Source organism: Ambystoma mexicanum, chromosome 13 (assembly GCF_040938575.1).
Source record: "Ambystoma mexicanum isolate Mex_15411 chromosome 13, UKY_AmexF1_1, whole genome shotgun sequence".
NCBI lineage: Eukaryota > Metazoa > Chordata > Amphibia > Caudata > Ambystomatidae > Ambystoma > Ambystoma mexicanum.
The window spans coordinates 71,567,777-71,589,947 of record NC_090938.1 but is presented as its reverse complement, the minus strand read 5'-3'; the positions used below and the strand labels follow the sequence as shown (position 1 = coordinate 71,589,947).

At 46.1% G+C, this 22,171-nt stretch overlaps 1 protein-coding gene across 5 annotated transcripts in view; it reads right to left on the bottom strand.

The window, feature by feature from the left end:
* The window catches only part of TRAF3IP3 (TRAF3 interacting protein 3), a 248,052-nt gene that overhangs the window by 37,315 nt on the left and 188,566 nt on the right, over window positions 1-22,171 (bottom strand). For all 5 annotated transcript variants that reach the window (XM_069633284.1, XM_069633286.1, XM_069633282.1 and 2 more), the window contains exon 11: window positions 11,688-11,832. In XM_069633284.1, coding sequence (XP_069489385.1) covers window positions 11,688-11,832 — 145 coding nt within the window. The remainder of the gene's footprint in view (window positions 1-11,687; window positions 11,833-22,171) is intronic.

Below are 22,171 nucleotides of genomic sequence, written 5' to 3'. Positions count from 1 at the left end.
ATCACCCACTATCACCTCACTAGAAACCTGCGATCCGGCACTGCTCTCCTTCTGGTGATTCCCCATTTCAAATCAACCAGAATCGGATGCACCACTTTCTCCGTCTAGGCCCTCACTATCTGGAACTTTTTGCCTATTAACATCCGATTTATAGAGGACCACCTGACCTTTCAGATGGCCCTGAAGACATGGATTCTCCCCCCAGCTCCATGACTAACCTTGCTCTCACCCCCTGAAACAACCACTCAATTCCAGGTGGACCGTGCAATGAACAAACCACCAAATAACTGTGAGCAAATGTGTTGTATTTGGATGAAGAGTGAGGGTAACCTATGCATATGTATTGCACTTGGAGGAACTGTGAGGACAGTCATTGTGGTGCATCTGGCTGAACTTTGGGGCTGGCCAGTGGATTGCATTCGGATAGATCCGAAGAGCCAGGTGTGCTTCTGGCTGAACCGTGAGCATAGTAAATGTACTGCATTTTATTACATTCTGATGAAATTCAGAATGCATGATGTACTGCATTTAGATTAATCCCCACAGTGGTCAATGTATTGCACTTGGGGAGCAATATATGGCACTAAGACACACTTCTAAGGTGGCCAGTATATCTGCATCAAGATGAATCTATGAAGGTATACAAAGCTGTATTATACCAAGGAAATCACCTCGACCATTAGCATGCAGCTATCCCCATGACAAAATTCGGGCTCGCTACTCGCATGTCTCTCCTACTTCACATACCTTGCACAACACCTCTGCTATCAGAATGAAGCTATTCGCAGACGAAAATAATTTGGTCTAGCTGCACTCATAGGATTTCTCTCGCGTTATCCCCAGTCTACCCTCAGCACCAATGCACTACCCTAAGACACTTCGCACAAGACCTCTGCCACTAGTATGCAGCTATCCCCCAAGATAAAATGTGGTTGAGCTGAACACATGATATCTCTGGCATACTCTGCAGACTACCTATCTGCACCCACCTGCTCAACATGGGTGACTAACAGGGACCCAACCACCCCTACCTAACTTCATATTGTCTAAAATGCACACACGCATTCTATAATTACTCAAACAAATTTCTCATACTTAGACTTCGGTCTCCAAGGGTGTTTAACTTACACCACATTGAGACCATACATTAATTAATTAATTTTGTAATTTGTATAGTGCCTTTCACCATAATTATGGCCTGACATGCTGTTGGTTGAACGCCCTTAGAGGGACCAAAATCCATATATGGGAAAAGTGGGAAGTGCTATTATGTGTGTGTGCATTTCGGCCATTAAAGTTATGAGAGGGTGGCTAAGACCCTGCTAGTCACCCATGTCTGCATGACATTTGAATCGGCGGAAAGGAGGTATACTATGAACTAAGCCAGAGGGTTGTGTTTAAGCGGATCGAAAATGATGTGAGTAGCTACAGTTAGTATTTTCTGTCATGAAAGGGAGCTTCATACTCATGGCAGAGGTGTTCTGCAATAGTGCTTGTGTTGTCTCTGAGTGAAAAGGTGTGTGGGAGTGAGGCTGTGCCTTTGGCTAAGTTACGAAGGTGCAGGTGCGGGGGGAAATATGGGTTGGCTGGACAAACAACCATGTGTACCCCCTGAATTCAATCCATGTGGCAGCAAAGCCTACCCTCATATGCTTTAGAGTTACTTACAGTGCTGACTACAATTGAAGATTCAGTTGTAATTGATTATCCTCCTCCAAATTGATCCAATTGCTTGACATGAGGTGTGTTTGAGTGCAATTCATTGCCCACCCTCAGATCCCATTTGAGATCGAATACCCGGCCCACTCTCGGGATTCTTATCATGTGCAAGTTTACTGGATATCTTCTTGAGTCCTCTGTATGGGGTTTGGAGGGATTCAACGTGGGGGTTTGGGGTGGCCACGCTCAGACAATAGTGAGACGAGGCAAGGTAGCTGGAAGATGTACAGGTAGGAGGGAGTGTGCATGGGGGGGTCTGTCTACTGGATGGTGCTAGTATGTGGGGGCTGCACAGGGACGTCATTTAAGGATCACCAGGGGTCACACTTGCAGCCCATGCGGTCTCCCTTGCTACCCCTGTGGTCGCCCTTGCTACCCCTAAAAAAAAATCCATGTGGCTCTTTGTTTCTAGAGTGGCTGGTTTTCTTGTTAAGGCTTCTTTAAAAAGAAACAGGGTGAGTTCTATACAATAATTGATGGACTCATTGAAGGTTTTTTTCAGGCACACTTCAGGGGGTGAGTCACTGATTTAGTCTGCATTTAAACACCTCAAATTCACAATGCAGACACAATCCTCCAAAAAGCATTTAGAATAGAATAAGCATCCATTTCGGACTATGGGCCTCATTACAAGGGTGGCGCTCCCGTAATGAAGGGTACCGGTACGGGACCAGCACCCTTCATTACGGGAGCGCCTATTAAGAGGTTCGCTTTGCGGGACCCAGAACAGACGTCTGGGAAACCAGATGTCATTTCCAGGTCCCACGAGGGGAAGAGGGAGCTAGTAACAGGCCATTCGTAATGTGCCCGTTATTACCTACCTCCCCATTCCCATTGAGCCCTCTGGGGGCTCAAATGGGAATGGGGATGGGTTCCTGCAAGGAGGAATTACCGGGTCCTCCAATGTCGGAATAACCCGGTAATTCCTCATTGCAGGAACCCGGTATTGGAGCCCGGTATGGAGGCAGCCATGGAGCTAATAGCACCATGGCTACCTCCATACCCGTAAAGAGGCCCTATGTATTGTGCTTTTCGCAAGTTGCAGTTATAGCATTTTTTTTGTCTGCTGATACATATAGTGATCCATTCTTGTATGAAATGTATATCACGTTACATGGATATTGTAACCATACTTTTCATAGTGTACTTGGCAACAATGGTATGTGATGCTACTTCCTGTTTTGTCTAGGGGTAAAATGTTGTGTTCCATCGGTCCCGTGATGACAATTCGGGGTAGAGTCAAATCACATCACTTCCTGTGATGTTATCAGAGGTCAAGGGTCATGTGATGTCACTTCTGCTACCCCTGGTATTTTGCTGAAATGACATCCTTGGCAGGGTCTGACTGGGACAAGAAATAAGTCTGGTCACCCAAAAAAAAGTGGCCCACCCCTCGCCTCAAAAAAGTGGCCCACCCCTCGCCTCACGACCCTTGGCCTCTGACGACATCATCGGAAGTGATGTCTTTTGACCCCACCCCAAAGTGACATCCCGGGAAGCGATGAAACACCTTTCACCCCTTGACAAAACAGGAAGTGGCATCAAATGGCATTGTTTCTCAATACACTACGAAAAATATGGTTATGATTTCACTAAAGTGATATACATTTCATACAAGAATGGATCACCATATGCATCATTAATATCTGTGTGTATAGATCCATATTATCAAATTACTGTGAATCCAAGCAGACGTCCAAGGCCAAATGAAAATATGTTATTGTATAGCACTTACGCTTAAGCTCTTTTTTATAGAACAAATGTGCATACAATATCACCCAACCTGTGTTGGTACTCATTTATCGATTTAAGAAGGATGAAAGGCTTTTTGAAAAAAGAAAAATAGAAAATCTTATTGTTATTTTATTTAAATCTTTGTTTCAAAACCGGCCCAGGCGTGGTGAGAAACTGGACCCCACTCCCCAGGGACTGATGCCTGGGCCTGCATTTGGTGGGATACAGAGAGAGAGGGAGGGTTCAGGGAGCAGTAGGGAACAGCTAGGTTTTGAGGGCTTTCCTGAAAGCCAGGTGATCCTCAATAAGGTGGATAGCAAGGGGGAGGGAGTTCCAGAAGTTGGGTGCAAGTCTGGAGAAATTGAAAGGTGGGACTACCAGGAAGTGTGCAGAACATGATCTGAGAATTAGTATGGGGTGGTAGCGATTTTGTTTTGGAGGAAAACGGCCTTTCTTATGGATGGCACAGTGAGTAATGGCCATGGCTTTGAAGGGCGCCTGTCGGCAGATGGGCAGCCAGTGAAGTATCCTGATTGGAAGGGAGATGTGTTCTCTTTGGGAGAGTGTGAGGAAGAGCGTTTTTTCTTGCGTTTGGAATCTGTTGGAGCTTTCTCAGTTGAGATGAGATGCAGGTGCGCCTGGATAGAGGGAATTAGAATAGTCTAGGCGCGAGTGGGTGGTGGCCATGACTGCAGAGACTCAATTGGGGTAGGAGAGGTATGGAAAAATCTGCTTGAGAATGCTTAGATGGAAGGAGCATGATCTGGAGACTGCAGTGATGTGGTGGGAGAGGGCCATGTGTGAGCTAAATGTGCATCCTATGTTTTTTCTCTGAGGGGGATGTAATGGCTGCGGGTCCTTAGGAAGGCGGCCAAGTGGTAGGTTGGGGAAAGAGAGCTGTTTCGCTGCAGATTAGGATTTCGTTTTTTCAGGGTTGAGGAGGAGGTGGTTGCTTGTCCACCAGAGGTCAATGCCTGAGAGGTAGGCTGCCAGATATGGGATGGGTGAAGACAGATATTTGGGAATCTTGAGGATGACCTGAGTGTCATTGGTGTAGTTGTAATGGGTGAGATTGTGGGAGTCAATGAGCGCAGGGATGGGCAAGAATTAAGTTTGAAGAGGAGACGGGGAGGGGGGTTTCAGAGCGTGGGTGACTGGGCAGGAGGACATAGGAGAAAGGATGGAGAACTCTTATTTGGGAGCAGTTGGAGAGGAACGAGGAGATCCATCTAAGGGTGAAGTCCCTGATGCCAAGGCCGAAGAGCCTGTTTGTGTGGATGGAGTGGTTGATCGTGTCAAAGGCTGCCGACAGGTCAAGGAGAATGAGTGTGGCGGAGCCCTCAGAGTCGGCTATTTTTTTCAGATCATCCCAGATTGACGCACGGGAGGATTCAGTTCCATGGAGGGGTCTGAATACAGACTGGGTAGGGTCAAGAAGGCTGTGTGATTCTGCAAAGAGATTGATCTGGGAATAGGCTGTGTGATCTACCAGTTTGGCTATGAAGTGATTATTAGAAATGGGGTGGTAATTGGAGGGGGTGAGGAGTTAAATAGAGGGCTTTTTTAGTTGTGGTTTGACGTGAGAGCTTTTGTATGCTGTTGGGAAGATCCTAGTTGTTAGTGAGTGGTTGATTACAGGTGGAAGAGAGAATATTTTTGAGGAGGGCCAGTGGGCAAGGATCTCCCAAGGATCCAGAGGGGCAGCAATTGGAGAGAGAAGCCTTAAGAATTTACTGTGGGAGATTGCAGAGAAGGAGCTAAAGATGGTGTGTGTCGGGCACCGGGGTAGGGGGGGCGGTCGGACACAGGGGAGTAGGGGGAAGTTTGGTGATGATAGCGAGGTTCCTTTCAACGGCTATGTTGAACTGACGGTCAAATAGTAAGGGAGTCTCACAGTGCTTTGGATACAGGGGAGGGAGAGGAGCAAAGGGGTCTTGAACTCCGAGATAATCTTGTGGAGTTCTTTGCAGGGGTTGGTTGCATTGGTGATGCGGGAGCTGTAGAAGGCATGTTTGGCTTTTCCGATTTCTAATATGTAAGCTCTTGTCGGTCTAGCAAGGGTGGCTTTGTTTTGAGCGGAAGGGTTGGTCCACCAAAGGCGTTCTAGGTGATGTTGAGAATTTTGAGGGAAGTGCAGATCCACCTGGGGAAAGGACCTGTGGGGTGGGAGAGGTGTCTTGAAGTGGTTAGTGGGGTAAGAGCATTGGAGAGCTATTGGTCGAAAATGACTGCAGAAAGGGTTCCTCGTTGGAGGGTTAGGCTGGGAAGGGAGGTGAGAAGGGCATAGGATAAATCCAGGGAGATATATACCTTGTCCCAGAGCAGGATCCTCTGGCATGCTGGCTGGAGGATGGAGGCTGGGCGGGGGGCAGGGTGGGATTCTGAGCTGAGAAAAAGATAAGGAGTGGTCAGTACAGATGAGGGAGTAGGTGAGAGGGGATGAGATCAGGTTGGACGAGCTGAACACAACATCTAGTGTGTGACCTGCAGTCTGTGCATGGCCTGATATGGGTTGGGTCATATTGAGGGCTTCCAAGTTGTAAATGAGATGATGGGTCATGGGGTTGGAGTGGGTATTGAAGCAGATGTTCAGATCACCTAGAAGGGTAATCGTTGGATGAGAGATCATGATGGCCATTACAGTCACTCAGTGAGTCTGCAAAAGTTCTGTTATAGCCGGGGAGTCTGTAGAGGAGGAGGAAGCTGAGGGAGGAAGAAGGTGACTGTTGGAATTTGACTAGCAGGGATTCACAGTTTTCACTGCAGGGTTTTCTCTCGACTTGTAAGAGTGTGAGGTGCCGTTTGTGGAGGATGGCTATTCCACCAACTCTGCTGGCTCTGTTGTGTGTCATCAGAGAGTAGCCAGAGGGGAAGGCCTCATGTGCAGTGGGGGGAAGTTGTTAGAGAACAAGTTTTCGTGATGAAGAAGATGTCTGGGTTTTCATCTGAGATAAGGTCAAAGATCATGTGTTTGATTCTGGTGACAGATCTGGTGTTGATGAGGATGGGGTTGGAAGGAAATATCCTGAGGAGAGTGGTGGTGGGCTCATGGAAGGAGATGCTGCAGGTAGGAACGGGTGGATGGGGAGGGGTAAGAAGAGGGCAAAAGTGATGAGGGGGAGAATGGGGGAGGGCCAGGAGGGAAGAGTGTGGGTGCTTGCAGCTTGGGGGAGTTCGGGGGACGGGGGGTGGAGTTACCCGGGGAGATGAAGAGTGGACAGGCAGGGTTGGGCAGAGGTGGGGGGTGTAGGAGAGGGGGCAAAGATGAGGTCCCACGGGGAGGAGGGCTGCGGGGTGGGGTTGCAAATACAGTGTCTTCTGTGCCTGGGCAGATGGGATGGTGCCAGTGGTGTGCGGGTGAGGGAGGGAGATTCTGCTGATTGGGGAGTTTTGACCAAGGCTGCATGGGCTGCGCTTAGGGAACTGAAAGTTGAGTGTCAGGCAGGTGGGGTTCGGGCAGAGAGATAGGCTTGGGGGTGTGAGGAGGCAGGGTGGATTGGGGGGCTTGAGGTGGAGGCTAGTGGCATTACCAGGGGAGAGGAAGGGGGTTGGACAGGGTTGGGATAATGCTGAAAGATGGAGGAGAGAGAAGAGCAATCAGGGTGGAGGGTGGTGAGAGCAGGGTGCACTTGAAAGGGAGAAGGGGTGGGGTGTGCAGAGGAGGCCCACTGTTGTGCATTAAAGTGGGAGTGGAGGTCTTCTGGGTTCTGATACTCCAGGGGGGGGTGTGAGAAACCTGAGGGTATTCTCCCAATTAAGCCCAGAGAATCCCTTATTCAGATGGCCAGATAACGTCTTGCGCTCTCAGATTCTATCCCAGGGGGTGGAGGAGCGAGGGAGGATCACCTGGGTAGGGGAGCCCGGGGTTGTGCTCGAGGGAATACCCCAGTTGAGACACAGTATTAAAGCGGAGAAGAAGGTGAGGAGCGTAGAGTCCCTGAGGATTTTGTCGGCTGTACTACATCTGCCTCCCTTCCAACCAAGGAATCTCCCTAGCCTAAATCCAACGACCCCTACGTATATGATAAATCCCCTAGGAACCCAAACTACATCTACCAGAATCCCTGTTTTCCTCTGTCCTATCCAAATACTGTCAGTCATTGCCCTCCTCGTCCCTCTGATTATTATTATTTCCCGTAGTCCCAGTTTGCTTTAAACAAACACCATCCCCCCTATTCATTTCACAAACCTTACAAATCTCACCTTTTCGAATTCACCTATTCCCCCAGGACGAAGAATATAATTCCTCATGACACCTTTTCCCCATCCTACTCGCCCCTTTTCCAACACAAAAACTTTCTCACACTGATAGACAATGGACTAATGCCAGAGCCGTTTACCTGACCTGTCCCAACACAAGGGTCAGGCAGAGTCAGGCAATTAACAATAACTACACACACCTGATGGCCCTTCCCCTTCTCCACAGGGATAAAAGGCATTGCACAAGAGCACACAAGCAGTAAGGCAAACTACACGAGAAAACAGCTATTGCAGGAAGCAGTTCAAAAGGATGAGAAAAGTGGCGAGACCTGAAAGGACGACAAAGAGGGAAGTGCCATTGCCCTTTTCGACCCAGACCCGTGAAGCCTCTGTGAAAGGAATTATAAACCCACACTGATAACCAAGGTGGGGAGAGGCGCTTTCTACCGTGGTACCGTCCTTGACTCCAGAGACAAGAAACGTCAAGGAGGTCAGCACAGCCGGTGAGTCGGAGGGAGAACACATAATAAACCAGATAGTGTTGAGCGAAGGTTGCAAACAGTAACTTATTATGAATAAAGAACTTGTGTGCTAAGTTAACTTTTAAAACTAAAGGAAATAAAAGCTGCACAGTGGTCTGACGCCACAGGGGCGTCCATTGGAAAGACTCTGGCTGGTCCCCTTTTATTGTGAACATTATAGTAACAAGAGGATATAGGAAAGGCCGGAATAAAGTTAATGTGGTCATACAAGGGTTCAGCCAAAACCCCTTGTACAATCTAAAGTCCTTAACCCATCACTAAAGTTTTGACATTGTGAAACAGGCATAAGCGCCCGGCTGAGGGAAACGCTATACGAACAATAAATGTGGAAAGCCTTACTGGGGGCTTAAGGGAAAGCCTGACTGGTGGCAAGAAAGAGATAAGGGAAGTGAATCTTGCAAGGTATTACAAATAAGTGAACTGTGTTAGAAAGGCTATGTGAACCCGATGGAGGGATGCCAGGAGGAAAACTAAGGGAAATTAATCCTGCATTGTGATAAAGCAAGGTGAACTGTGTGAAACTGGCAAATGTGAACCCGGCTGAGGGATGTCCACAGTAGATGGTACAAGCTGCTGATAATTTGACGACCATAATGAACATGACTGAGGGAGGCCCACAGTGCAAGAAGGATCAGAGTCTGGTTGAGGAGGATTCAAGGGTGAAGGGAATTCCCCCGACACAAAGATTACAGAAAGGAACTTTTGTTTTGTTGGTTATAGTACATCAGGCCCTCTGAGGCAAGAGACTTGGTGTAAAAGAGACTTGGCCACAGAAGGCCCTGATAATTTGGAAACAAACTACGCTTGTGCTGGAGAAGCCCAGGAGTGTGCTTTCATTAAGTCCCACCTTGTCCCGTGCTAGAAAACGTGGGGAAGGGTGACCCCAGTTAAACCATCCTGACTTATCATTTTGTGAACACTTCTTTCTTTTCTGATGAACGTATCCCACAATCTATTGTAACTTTGTGGTAAGAACTGGCAATAGGGTTTTTAGTATAGGCCCTTTTTATCTGACAAGACACCACTAGGATTGGCTTATTAATATTTGATGGTCGTAGCATGCTCCCATCTTAGCTTTAGGTTTAGATTAGGTGTTTATCTCACCCAATGCACTGTTTAATAAACACCCTTGAATTGTGATCACTTGTGTCTGTTTTACAGTTGCCACCATTAATTCCTTACAGGGCCCCTGTGGCTTGGAATTGTTTGACATGGTGGAGGAGTAAGTTTGGAGTGCAAGGGGGAGGCCGGAATGTGGGGGGGGAGATTGACCAATGTGATCTGGGATTTAGAGGTGCCTAGGGCCAGATATGCCAATGGTGAAAGGCGCAATGCAAATGCCCATTACGTGGGATTTCAAACCTAAATGAGCCCCAGTTATGCATAGCGTGTCTCGATAAACTATTGAAAATCTTTAAAAGATGCTTGTTTTTCTTTGGCTTCAAAAAACACTTTTAATGTAACACTGCCTTTCAGCACACACCCAATTTGTATGTTTACTCCGTGCATTCAAGAAGCACAGCACAAACCCCTCAATCTGACCTGCTTCATGTTTTGCGGTTGACATTACCTCTTGATGTGTTCATTGTATCAGGTATGTCTGTTTAAGCTCTAGCACGGAAGATAGCTCTGCAGGTTAATCACTCACTGCTGCAATCTATGTGTGATTTGCAGGTCGCAGGTTTGAATCCCGGCAAGACAAACTCAGCCTTTCATCTTTCTGAGGTCAATAAATGAGTGCAAACTTCAATTGGGATGATTAATGTATGGAAATATGTTCTCTGTACAGCACTTACACGTAAGCGCAATATAAATTACAAATCATTATCATCTGCTGTAAGGCTTGACAAAAGCTAGAAAAGTCCAGGAAAGGAAAAATGGTCACTTACTGCTTTGTATTTAAAATGTCCTTTTGAAACTGACTTGTCGGTGTTCTTAAACTTGCTCACGGCCATTTTCTCTCCTTTGAACATATCCCTACCCCATCTCCCCACCCCTCATATGGTGACTATTTATATATCTGATTGTACGCTCTTTGTTCCGTTTTCTTATAAGACTTTAAAGAAGGAAGGCCATGTACCAGTCACGTGCTTCAGAATTGTAGGCTTGAAGGTATTTAGACTTTATAAAAATCAAAATGATTTCAAAACTCCCTGTACTGTCATTTTATGACATCTGCCAAAAAAGCTAAATGTAGCTTTGTGTGTGTTTTGCATCGATGGCGATGTAGAATGTCGGGCCTCGAAATTAAGATTGGATAAGCAGGAGCTACAAGAAGCTCCTGGATATCCAGCAGTAACAGGTCACCAGGAGCTACCACTGGGGAGCGAGGAGCTGGTACAAAGTGTTACGCAAATCTAACTTTCACATACAATGCAAAGATATAATTATATCCATTATCTATGACCCCTTAGGCTTCAAATGCCATACAGATGTGTCCTGAACTTTATTCATGGATTGAACCAAATACACAGAGTTAAATGCACATAGTTGTGTTTGATCTGCATCAGTTGGCCTGAGGAGCTAAAAGTAGCTTCTGGTATCTGTTGGTTTTAAGCTAGCCAGGCTCTTCTAGGCTATAATCAGGAGCTTCTGGCTCCCCTCAATTTCGAACCCTGGAATGTTGAATGTTTACTGCACAGGGGAGCAGGTGTTACCATTTTATTTTACTGAAATATAACAAGCTTGCCAATTCAGAGAGTAATGCATATATCGTCATGATTTTCATGTTCACATGGCATTGGCCCTCATTACGACCCTTGCGGATTTTTTCCGCCAGCGACGGACTTTCCGGCCATGGCGCAAAGTCCCTTTACGCCATGGCGGATGGCGGACTTACCGCCCCATTCCGAGGTCGGCGGGGCGGTAAGTCCCCATTGACCCATTTACCCTTCCCCATTCCCATTTCGGCCCCATAGGGCTCAATGGGAGTGGGGAAGGAGTTAATTACGCCACCGTAAAATACGGTGGCGTAATTAACACCAAGGTCCCAGAGCGCCATGGATTTTTCCGCCCGCAAAAAGCGGGCGGAAAAATGACCATGGCGCTCCAGGAACTTGTAGTTGGCGGTAAGGGGTCCGCGCAGCTAACGCTGGCGCAGACCCCTTAGCGCCAGGGTCGTAATGAGGCCCATTGTCTTTTATTTCTTCAAAATTGGGGTATCAATGTCTTGAAACCATCAGAAAAACATTTTAATTGTGATTAATGGACTTTGGAAGATCCAGCGTATAGATTTCACCCATTAAATGTTACCATTTCAAGAACAATTTTCCCCTTTCCTTTCTCTTTGAAACTGAATCAAAGTAGATATCCAGCTGGAGTCTACAACCTAGGGCTTGCCAGATGTTATTGACTCCAACTCCCATGATTATCCACTATTGTCTGCTGGCTAGGGCTGGTGGGAGTTCAAAACGTCTGGTGAGCAAAAGGTGGCAGACCCCCGCTCTCCAGTGAACTGCTGATCTGGTGTAGTAGTATAAACATATATAGTACCTCTCAAAGAGTCCAGCTGCTCCCTTTTAAAATTATTGTCCTCCTCCAAGGCATCAATTCGAGACTGAAGATCCGCCCGTTCAGTTTCCAAGGACTGGAGCCGAACCTGGAACCTCTGGAGCTGCACGTCCTGAGAATCTACCCACTGAGATGTGGAATTGGGAAAACAGTGCAGATCTGATGAGACAACACAGGCATACAGATATACTCCAACATTGCCAACAAGGTATTATTTGGATGTTGCAGGCTTCTCGTTGACGATGTAGGGGTGCCATTCTTATGGGGATGTATGTAGCTACATTGCTTCTTTGATATGATATATGTCATTTATAACGTGCCTGTACACAAGTGTTTCTAGACGCGACAACAGAGGGAGGACAAGACAAATGATCTTACTAAGCCATGTGTCATTCATATAGTACAAGTGCGACAGCGCAGAGTGCAGGGAGAAGGGGGAGAATGCAAAGAAGAGGGAAAGGGAAAGTGCAATCAAGACAGCATTGCTCTGAGTAAGTGCATCAAGGGCAGCATGGCTCTGGATAAGTGCAAGGAGGCAGGGGGTAGGGTTACAGTTACAGGCCCTTAGCGCATGGTAGGCCCAGAGGCAGTGCAGTGAAGACTGATCATGGAGGAGCCTGGTACTCAGTGCGACTCTGAGGCTACCAAGCAACCAGTCGGCACATTAGACAGGTGGGGGGGGATAGAGGGAGAGGGAAAGGGGGAGGGAGAGAGATAAAAAAAAAAATAATAAATAAATAAAAAACACCAGAAGAGAAAGGGTGGGTCTTGATCTGCTTTTGGAACATTAGGCGGTGTGGTTAAAGTTTGACAGGGGAAGAGAGGCCATTCCAGAGGGAGGCACCTGCAGAGGAGAGAGATCTACCCCCCACTCTCTGCCTGTTGAAGCGTCTGATCCTCAGAGTTAGAGGTAGCTGAGCGAAGGGCTCGAGAAGGAAGGCATTTTCGAAGAGAGAGTTGGACGTACTGCAGGCCCTGGCCCCAGAAAGGCTTGTGAACGATGCAGAGGGTCTGGAACTTGATCCTTAATGCCACAGGGAGCCAGTAGAGAGATTTCAGGGCTGGAGAGATATGATCCCTGTGCTTTAGGCCAAGGACAAGTCTTGCAGTCCTGTTATGGATTAGGTGCACAGGGCAGAAAGTAGAGGAATGCAGATTGAGAAAGAGGCTGTTACAGTAGTCCAGCCTAGAGAACTCCAGGACTCTGGAGATAGTGAGCTTCTGAGGAGGTGGTGCTGGTAGTGGGACTTCTTGGCAAGGTCCATGATGTGACAAGAGAAGGAGAGAGGATAATTTGAAATTTAAATTACCTAGCTTGACTTCAGGTATGGGAAAATTGATTTATGAGTTAGTGTAAGTATCTTATGTAAAAGGATACAGGTATAACCATAAAGGATACAATTGGTAGGGTTCCTTCCGGATCCTTGATGAGGCAAACGGCTTGACAGTAGTGAAGTCAAAATAAACATTCCAAATGATACCACTCTCTGACTAATTGAACAGGCAGAGAGAGGAATCACTGGAAAGGGCATGGGAAAACCATTGGAAGTCAGCCTAGGATACAATAAGGGATAATGAGGAAGTGTCCCAACATTTACTCTCACTAATAACTCAGCAATAGCAATTAGTACAGCACTAATCTGTGGATTCTGATAACTGGAGGCTCCGCCAACAAGTCTCTGAACTAATCCAAATAAGGAAACAACGACAAAAGGAGTGAAAACTTAACCCGAACGGCACGAGACTCACACTAGCTACCGGGTTGGTGCACCACAGGATAGCGTCCAAAGTACTCTGCACAATCACCTTCTAATTAACAGTTGTCAGCAGTACTTCCTTTCCCACGTAAAACAGAAATAGGGAGTACAAATCCACCTGTTGTTTCATCACAGGTGCCAGGAATTGAATCAAAAGGCATAGCACAACTTGCTTGTGGAATTATACGTGCAATGGTACACACAGTCAGGAAACAGCACGTTAGAAGTTCAGGAACCCGCGTGTGGTTTTACGCGCAACAAAGTACACGCAGCCGGGACTGTCAAAACTCGCGTGTGCAGGAAAAGCCGTCCGTTGGTCTTCTAGTAGACGGGCACCGATGGTAGCGTGTAGAAAAATACATGCGGACAAGCAAAGCTGCAGTATCTTCTTGGAAGCAGCGACAGGAGTTTGCGTGTGGAGCAAAATACGCAGAAGGAAAGCCAAAGAAGTTGCTGAAGAGATGCGAGGACACAGATCAAAGTTTCAGGTACAAGACGCCATATTGGTTCAATCAGAAGCAGCGAGCGACGTCCACACACTGCTTATTAACATAATGCAGAAACACACGAGACAATCTCTAATCACGTGAATTTAATGACGCGAATAATGCAAACATCCTTTTCCAGGCAAGATATCAAACAACCTCCATTTGGAATAGAAAGGCTTAGCAGTTCTATGGGCATAACCAGTTCCTTGTGAAGACAGTGTTACAGGTCCCAAGGTAATTTGCCTGCCATGCATGACAGTGCCACCCCCCAAATGGGCAGCCACACCCCTTTTTAAGTGAAATTTACGTAACAAAGCGGGTTCATGGATATTGGAAAGAGGTTCCCAGGATCTATCTTCGGGACCATACCCCTTCCAGTCCACCAGGTAAAATGGTTGACCAGAACGAATTTGCATATCCAGTATTTCCTGTACCTCAAATTCATCTGACCCTTTCACTGAGAGAGCAACAGGCCTTCTAGGTAATCTAGTAGTATCGGAGCATGGTTTGATGAGTGACACGTGAAATACAGGATGCACTCGCCATCGCTGTGGCAATGCCAGACGGACAGCAGCCGGATTAATCACGTTGAGTACCTCATATGAACCAATGTACTTAGGCAACAGCTTCCTTTTACCAGGTATACGCAAGTTCTTGGTAGACAGCCATACTTTCATTCCTGGTTTGTAAACCATGCAGGCACCCTGTGAGCATCAGCATATATCTTATCTTGTCTTTTTGCCTACTCCAATTGCTGTTTCACCTTTGCCTGTAAATGTTTTAGATCACTGACATTACGGCCTGCTGCAGGCGTATCCATAAACAAACCAGAATCCAAAAGAATGGATCTGGGGTGTTGCCCATACAGAGCATAGAAAGGAGATGTACCTATGGAACTACGGTAGGAATTGTTGTAAGCAAATTCTGCGGCCGGGAGAACAGTTACCCAGTCTGATTGGAACTGAAGACACAAACACTGCAGATATTGTTCCATAGTACTGTTGACACTGTCAGTCTGTCCGTCCGTTTGTGGATGATAAACGCCAGTCATCAATAAGCAAGGCAGAGTTCAGTGCTCTCCAAAAACGAGACGCAAATTGTGAACCCCTGTCGGTAATTACCACTGAAGGTAAACCAAAAAACAAACACATTCTGGATGAATAAGTAATCCAATACACGAGCTATTGGTAACCCAATAGAGGGAACTAAGAGAGCCAATTTAGTAAAGTAGTCCACCACAACCCATATGGTATTGTAACCATTATTCCATGGCAGTTCAACCACAAAATCCATTGATATCATATGCCATGGTTTGTGAGGAACAGGTAAAGATTGTAACAAACCCACCAGCTTGCCAGGAGTGTTCTTGCATTGGATGCACACTGAACATGTAGAAACGTAATCGATCACATCTTGTGTAATGGAAGGCCACCAACACAATCTCTTTAGCAGCTCAAGAGTTTTATGTTGTCCCGCATGGGCTGCCACAATGGAGTCATGCCCCCAACTGAGGGCCTTGTTCCGAGTGGTGTCTGTTGGTAGATAAAGCACCGCTTGCGTGAAAGGTAAGCCATTGTGTATATCTAGGTTGTATTCCTGAACCAATCGTACATTTTGTACAACCTATTCCTGTAATTCTTGTTTTATAGAAGGCTGTGCAGAACAGCTACATATCACGTGATCTGCCAACAACGTACTTTGAACCAGAGGTCCTTCCTTCACATCCTCACTGATGCGGGATAAAGCATCCGATTTGACATGTTGTCTGGCAGGGCGATATGTAATTTAGAAATCGTATTGGGCAAAAAACACATGCCATTAGCCTGTCGGGCTGTAAGACATTTCATAGTTTTAAAGGCTTGTAGATTACGATGATCAGAGTACACCACCACCACCTGATTTTTGGCCCTAAGAAGATGTCGCCATTCCCGGAATGCATCCTTGATTGCAAGCAATTCCCTTTCAGTAACTGTATAGTTCTGTTCGTATGGTGTTAGTTTATGAGAAAAGAACGCTACTGGATGGTCCTCCTTGGTTTCTGCACAAACCTAGGAAAGTACAGCTCCTATAGCGACACTGGAAGCATCAGCTTCTACCATAAACTGACAATCGGGATCAGGATGTTGAACAGGTGCAGTGGTAAATACTTCTTTTAACATCTCAAATGATGCTTGAGCGTTCTGGGTCCAACATAATGGTACCTTGGAACTAGTCAAGGCTGTCAATGGGGCCACTGTCTTAGAAAATGAATGGATAAACCTGCGAGAGAAATTTGCAAACCCTAAGAAAGATTGTAAAGACTTGACAGTATGCGTAATGGGCCAGTTCCATATAGCCTTCACTTTGGAACGGCTCATCGGACTCCATTGTTGGTAATATTGTAACTCAAGAATTCAACTTCCTGCGTATGAAAGACACATTTCTCAGCTTTAACAAAGAGTTTGTTCTCTCGGAGTCTTTGAAGGACAGCTGACACCTGCCTCACATGTTCTGGGAATGATGATGAATATATAAATATATCGTCCAAATAGATCACCACAAACTGGTCCATCATGATATGATATGATATGATTGTTTATATAGCGCCTATACACAATGTGTTTCAAAGCGCTTCAAGGCAAGGGAGGGAACATGGGAAAATACAACCACATTCTTACAGGCCATGAACAGTAAGGATGTGAAATTAACTATCGTACTCGGCCTGACGACATTTCAGATAGTGCAAGAGCTAAGACATAGATAAGGAAGGGTGGGGGAGAGTGGGAAGGAAATGGAAACAGACATTTCTGGTAGAGCCGGAGAAAAACAAAAGGTGAGGGAGAGGGGTGCAGAAAGGGAGGGGAGGAACAAAACAAGCGACTATCATACTAGGCCTGACGACATTTCAGATAGTGCTGGAGGGGTGGCGGGGAGGAAAAAAACAGTAATGGGAGGGTGGAGGAAACAGACGAGGTTGTTATCATATTAGGTCCAGGGACAGTTCTGATAGAGTAAGTGCATAGAAGAAAGTAAGGGGAGGAGATAGGAAAAGGGAGAAGGGAAATGAGGAGAGAACAGAGAGTAAGCAGTCAAAAAGAGTGGAAAAGCAAGAGTGGAGAGCGAATACAATTGCAGAAGTCAGTAGTAACACAAAATGTTGCAAGCCAGGATACAAGATGAAGATGGGAATAGCATGATTCAAGGCCACCATGAGTACAAGATGAAAAGGAAGTCCAGCATGAGAGTTGAGAAAGAGTGATGCACCGTGAATGAATAAAGTCCATAAAAGTCAAATCCAGCATTGGCCACAAGACGGTGATGGTGAAGGAAGACACCAGGTGGGCGGGGCTTGCTAAGTGGTGAAAAAGAGCAGCAGGCAGGAAGGCACCAGGTGGGCGAGGCTTAGGACAGGTGACCGAGATCCACTAGCACCTGCTCCCCAACTGCAAAGGAAAAGAAGCTGGAGGGCTCCTTAAGTAGGGAAACAGAGCGGCAAGCATGAAGGCACCATGTGGGCGTGGCTTGCTAAATGGTGAAAAAGAGCGGGAAGCAGGAAGGCACCAGGTGGACGAAGCTTGCTAAGTGTTGAAATGTCATGTCTCTGAAAATGTAATTAATGAAGAACTGAAATGTGGCGGGAGCGTTACAAAGGCCAAAAGGCATCACCAGATATTAAAGGCCGTACCGCGTTTTAAAAGCGGTTTTCCACTCATTGCCTTTACGAATGCGAACTAGATTGTATGCTCCCCGTAAAACCATTTTAGAAAAGTACATGGAAGTACCTAATTGATCTAATAACACATTTATCAGTGGTAATGGATACTGGTTCTTTATGGTGATGTCGTTAAGAGCCCTGTAATCTATGCAGCGTCTTAGATCTCCTTATTTTTCGGAACAAAAAGTAATATAGAGGCAGCAGGCGATTGAGATGGCCGTATGAACCCCATATCGAGAGCTTTGTCTATGTACTCTTTCAATCCAACATCTTCTATGGGAGTTAAAGAATAAACTCGGCCAGTAGGGATTTTGGCCCCAGGAATCAGTTCAATCGGACAGTCATACTGTCTATGTGGAGGCAGCTGTTCTGCCTGGCCTTTGTCAAAAACATCTGCATACTCAGTATACTCACATGGTATATGTGTACCACTCTGATCTATAGCACTGATGATAGCTGAACCTTCCTCCATAGAGGCCAATATATATGATTTAGTTGATACCACCTGATTAGGAAAACAATGCTCAATACAATAAACAGATGGATATTGAATATGTCCCGTAACCCAGCCAATAGTTGGATTATGGAGAGTCAGCCAGGCAAGACCAAGCAATAGGTTGTAATGAGGAGCCGCTATTACATCAAAGATCATCTCCTCTGAATGACCGTTCTGTAAAACCATTCGAATAGGAACAGTCTCTTTGGTTACCATACCCGAAGTCAATACCGACACATCCACAGTGCTCACTGTTTCTTGTTTGTCCTCGGTTATCAGGGGTATAGAACATTTATTAGCATATGTATTGTCAATGTAATTATTCGTGGCTCCGGAATCAACCATAGCCCTGGAACATAATACTTGTTCTGCAAAATGTAATGTCACTTCCACAGCTATAGGAGCAAAAGCCGGAAGTGAATGGGAGTCCGATGTAGCACTCGACACAGAGACTCCTGCTAATGTCGAGTTTTGGCATTTCCCGAACGCTTGACTGGTTTCTTGGGACATGCAACCAGTAAATGCTCAGAGGAACCGCAATACATACATACATTGTTTTTTCTTCGGTTCTCTCTTTCTGCGTTAGATAATCGACCCCTCACAGTTCCAATCTGCATTGGTTCAGGCTCACTGGAGGGAGCTGCTGGTACATCAGGGTGAATCGATGCTTGCAGGAAAGGTTTTTCCTCCCCTTTACGAGCATTTAATCGGGCGTCGATTTGCAGAATTAGGTCGAGCAATTCTGTGAACCCTGCAGGGACCACAGGAATGGTAGATAAGGCGTCTTTCAACTCTTTCGAAAGACCGTTGTAGAAAACAGCCGTTTTCTTGTCTTCAGGCCATTGGGTCTCGGCTGATAATTGGTTAAATCTGGCTATATATGCCAATAAGGTTTAATTACCCTGTTGTAGACTAAGCAACTCCAAGTCTGTAGCTTGAGTGGCATAACGCATATGAAAGACCTTACTCATGGCTGCCAGAAGACCATCACGATCGTAAAGCAAGGGGCTATTTGTCTCCAATAAAGGATTAGCCCAAGCAGCAGCAGTACCCCCCAAATGAGAAAGCATGAATGCTGCCATCGTAGTTAAATCTGGAAACAAATTAGGCCGGCAAAGAAAATGGAGTTGGCACCGATTGACAAAGGTTCTATAGGTTTAAGGATCAATAGTGAACCTTTCCGGGGGAGCCAGAGAAAACTCTGTTGGCATAACCACTTGAACGGCTTCCCGTTGTGGTGCCGATGTCCCGGATCCAGAAGCCGCAGCTACTGGAGCCTCCATTCCCTGAGGAGAGGCATGCATGGCATCTTGCATAGCATCCATGCGATGACACAATGTATCTTGTGCCGTAATCATTTCGTTTCTCAAATCAGTGATTAACTGAGTCAAGACCGCTAAAGGATCCGTACCCTCTATGGCTTCTGATTCTGTCATAAATCACCCAAGTATCTTATGTAAAAGGATACAAGCATAACCATAAAGGATACAATTGGTAGGGTTTCTTCCGGATCCTTGATGAGGCAAACGGCTTGACAGTAGTGAAGTCAAAATAAACCTTCCAAATGATGCCACTCTCTGAGTAATAGAACAGGCAGAGAGAGGAATCACTGGAAAGGGCGTGGGAAAACCATTGGAAGTCAGCCTAGGATACAATAAGGGATAATGAGGAAGTGTCCCAACATTTATTCTCACTAATAACTCAGCAATAGCAATTAGTACAGCACTAACCTGTGGATTCTGATAACTGGAGACTCCGCCAACAAGTCTCTGAAGTAATCCAAATATGGAAACTACGACAAAAGGAGGGAAGGTTAGTAAGGGAAAACTTATCCCGAATGGCACGAGGCTCACGCTAGATACCGGGTTGGTGCACCACAGCATAGCGTCCAAAGTACTGTGCACAATCACCTTCTAATTAACACTTGTCATCAGTACTTCCTTTCCCACGTAGAACAGAAATAGGGAGTAGAAATCCACCTGCTGTTTCATCACAGGTGTCAGGAATTAAATCAAAAGGGGTAGCACAACTTGCGTGTGGAATTATATGTGCAATGGTACACACAGTCAGGAAACAGCACATTAGAAGTTCAGGAACCGCGTGTGATTTTACATGCGTTTAACTTACACAGAGCCAGGAAAGCCGCACGTTAAGAGTTCAGGAACCCCCGTGTGGTTTTACACGCAACAAAGTACATGCAGCCGGGACTGTCAGAACTCACGTGTGCAGGAAAAGCCATCCGTTGGTCTTCTAACCGACGGCTACCGACGGTAGCATGTAGAAAAATACACGCGGACAAGGAAAGCTGCAGTATCTTCTTGGAAGCAGTGACAGGAATTTGCGTGTGGAGCAAACACGCAGAAGGAAAGCCAAAGAAGTTGCTGAAGAGATGCGAGGACGCAGATCAAAGTTTCAGCTACAAGACGTCATATTGGTTCAATCAGAAGCAGCGAGCGATGTCCACACGCTGCTTATAAACGTAATGCAGAAACACACGTAACAATCTCTAATCACGTGAATTTAACAACGTGAATAATGCAAACGTCGTTTTCCAGGCAAGATATCAAACAACCTCCATTTGGAATAGAAAGGCTTGGCAGTTCTATGGGCATAACCAGTTCCGTGTGAAGACAGTGTTACAGGTCCCGAGATAATTTGCCTGGCGTGCATGACAGTTAGAAAAATGACATTAGAAATGACGTTAGCCATAGGTGACATGAAAGGGCTGCTAGCAGCCATTCTGGGGAGAGGGCTGACCACATTTGGAAGCAAGCAGAGTATGCAGGTGTGACTGCACAAAACATGACATGATGGAGTGCCATTTAATAATTGCAGAGCAGGTGCTCAAAGAACAATATCCCGATACATCAGATATGGGTGTGATTATGACTAGGAAAATGGGTGAGGATGAAGATCCTGTTGCTTTTATTCAGGATATTCAAGAGCAATGGCGCCTTGAGACGAGAGAGCCCTGGGACAAAACTGTGACATCATTTTACCACATTTTATGCCAGGGGCTGCCTGAGCCAGTGCAAAGGCAGATGAAGAAACAGGTAGGAATGGAAGCAAAGCCATGGCCAGAAATACATTTGACTATTGTACATCAATTCCGATTGTTACAGGAGATGAATAAGAAGAAAGCTGAGATTAGAAAGCAGGGGGAAGCGAAGATAGTTCCGAAACAATTGACAAAATTAGCTATAAATGGAGTGGTAGAGACGGTGTGGCGATGCGGCCAGTATAGCAAAGTAATTTAGTATACCTTATGGATCAGAGTGGGTAACATTTTTGGTCAAGTGGGAGAGTGAATGGACCTAGAGGAGGAGGATGAGGTGGAATTTAGAATCCTCAGAGAGGAGGGAGATTTAATGATGGACAACCGCAACAATGTTGGAATTGTGAAAGGATAGGACACATAGCCAGAACATGCAGAAGTAGAGGAGGAATGCAACAAAATTGGCAAGCTCCAAGAAGGGGGATGGTCTTTGTTCTACAATATAATACAGAACCACAGGAGTATTATGCCCAAGATCACACGCAGGACCAGGAAGGTGCACCACAACCACAGCAAGCGCCATTGCAAAAGCAATCACCACAAAGGCAACCACAGCAAGTGCCTAAGCAAACGCAACAGACACAAACCCAGTAATCGCAGACACAACAGGCCATGGTACCACAATGGAACACGGATGCAGGAGCCCTGCAAATATCCACACCTAAAGTAGGGAGTGCAACCGTGGTAGGAGGAAGTCCTTTCACAAATACAGGGATGAATTAATATGCACAATAGGATAGCGCACAGAACGACCTGATGTGTTCAGTGCTGTCAGTGACACTGAACACCAAGAGGAACCAAGGGTCACAGTAACAATAGGAGGCAAGACATTTTCATACCTCGTAGACACTGGAGCAACTTGTTCCTGTGTCCATGAGGGAAAATACCCAATTTCGGCCATTGCCATGAATGTTCAGAGATTATCTGGGCGATGAGCTTAGTTCCTTTTACAGACAAATTACTAATCCCTATAGGA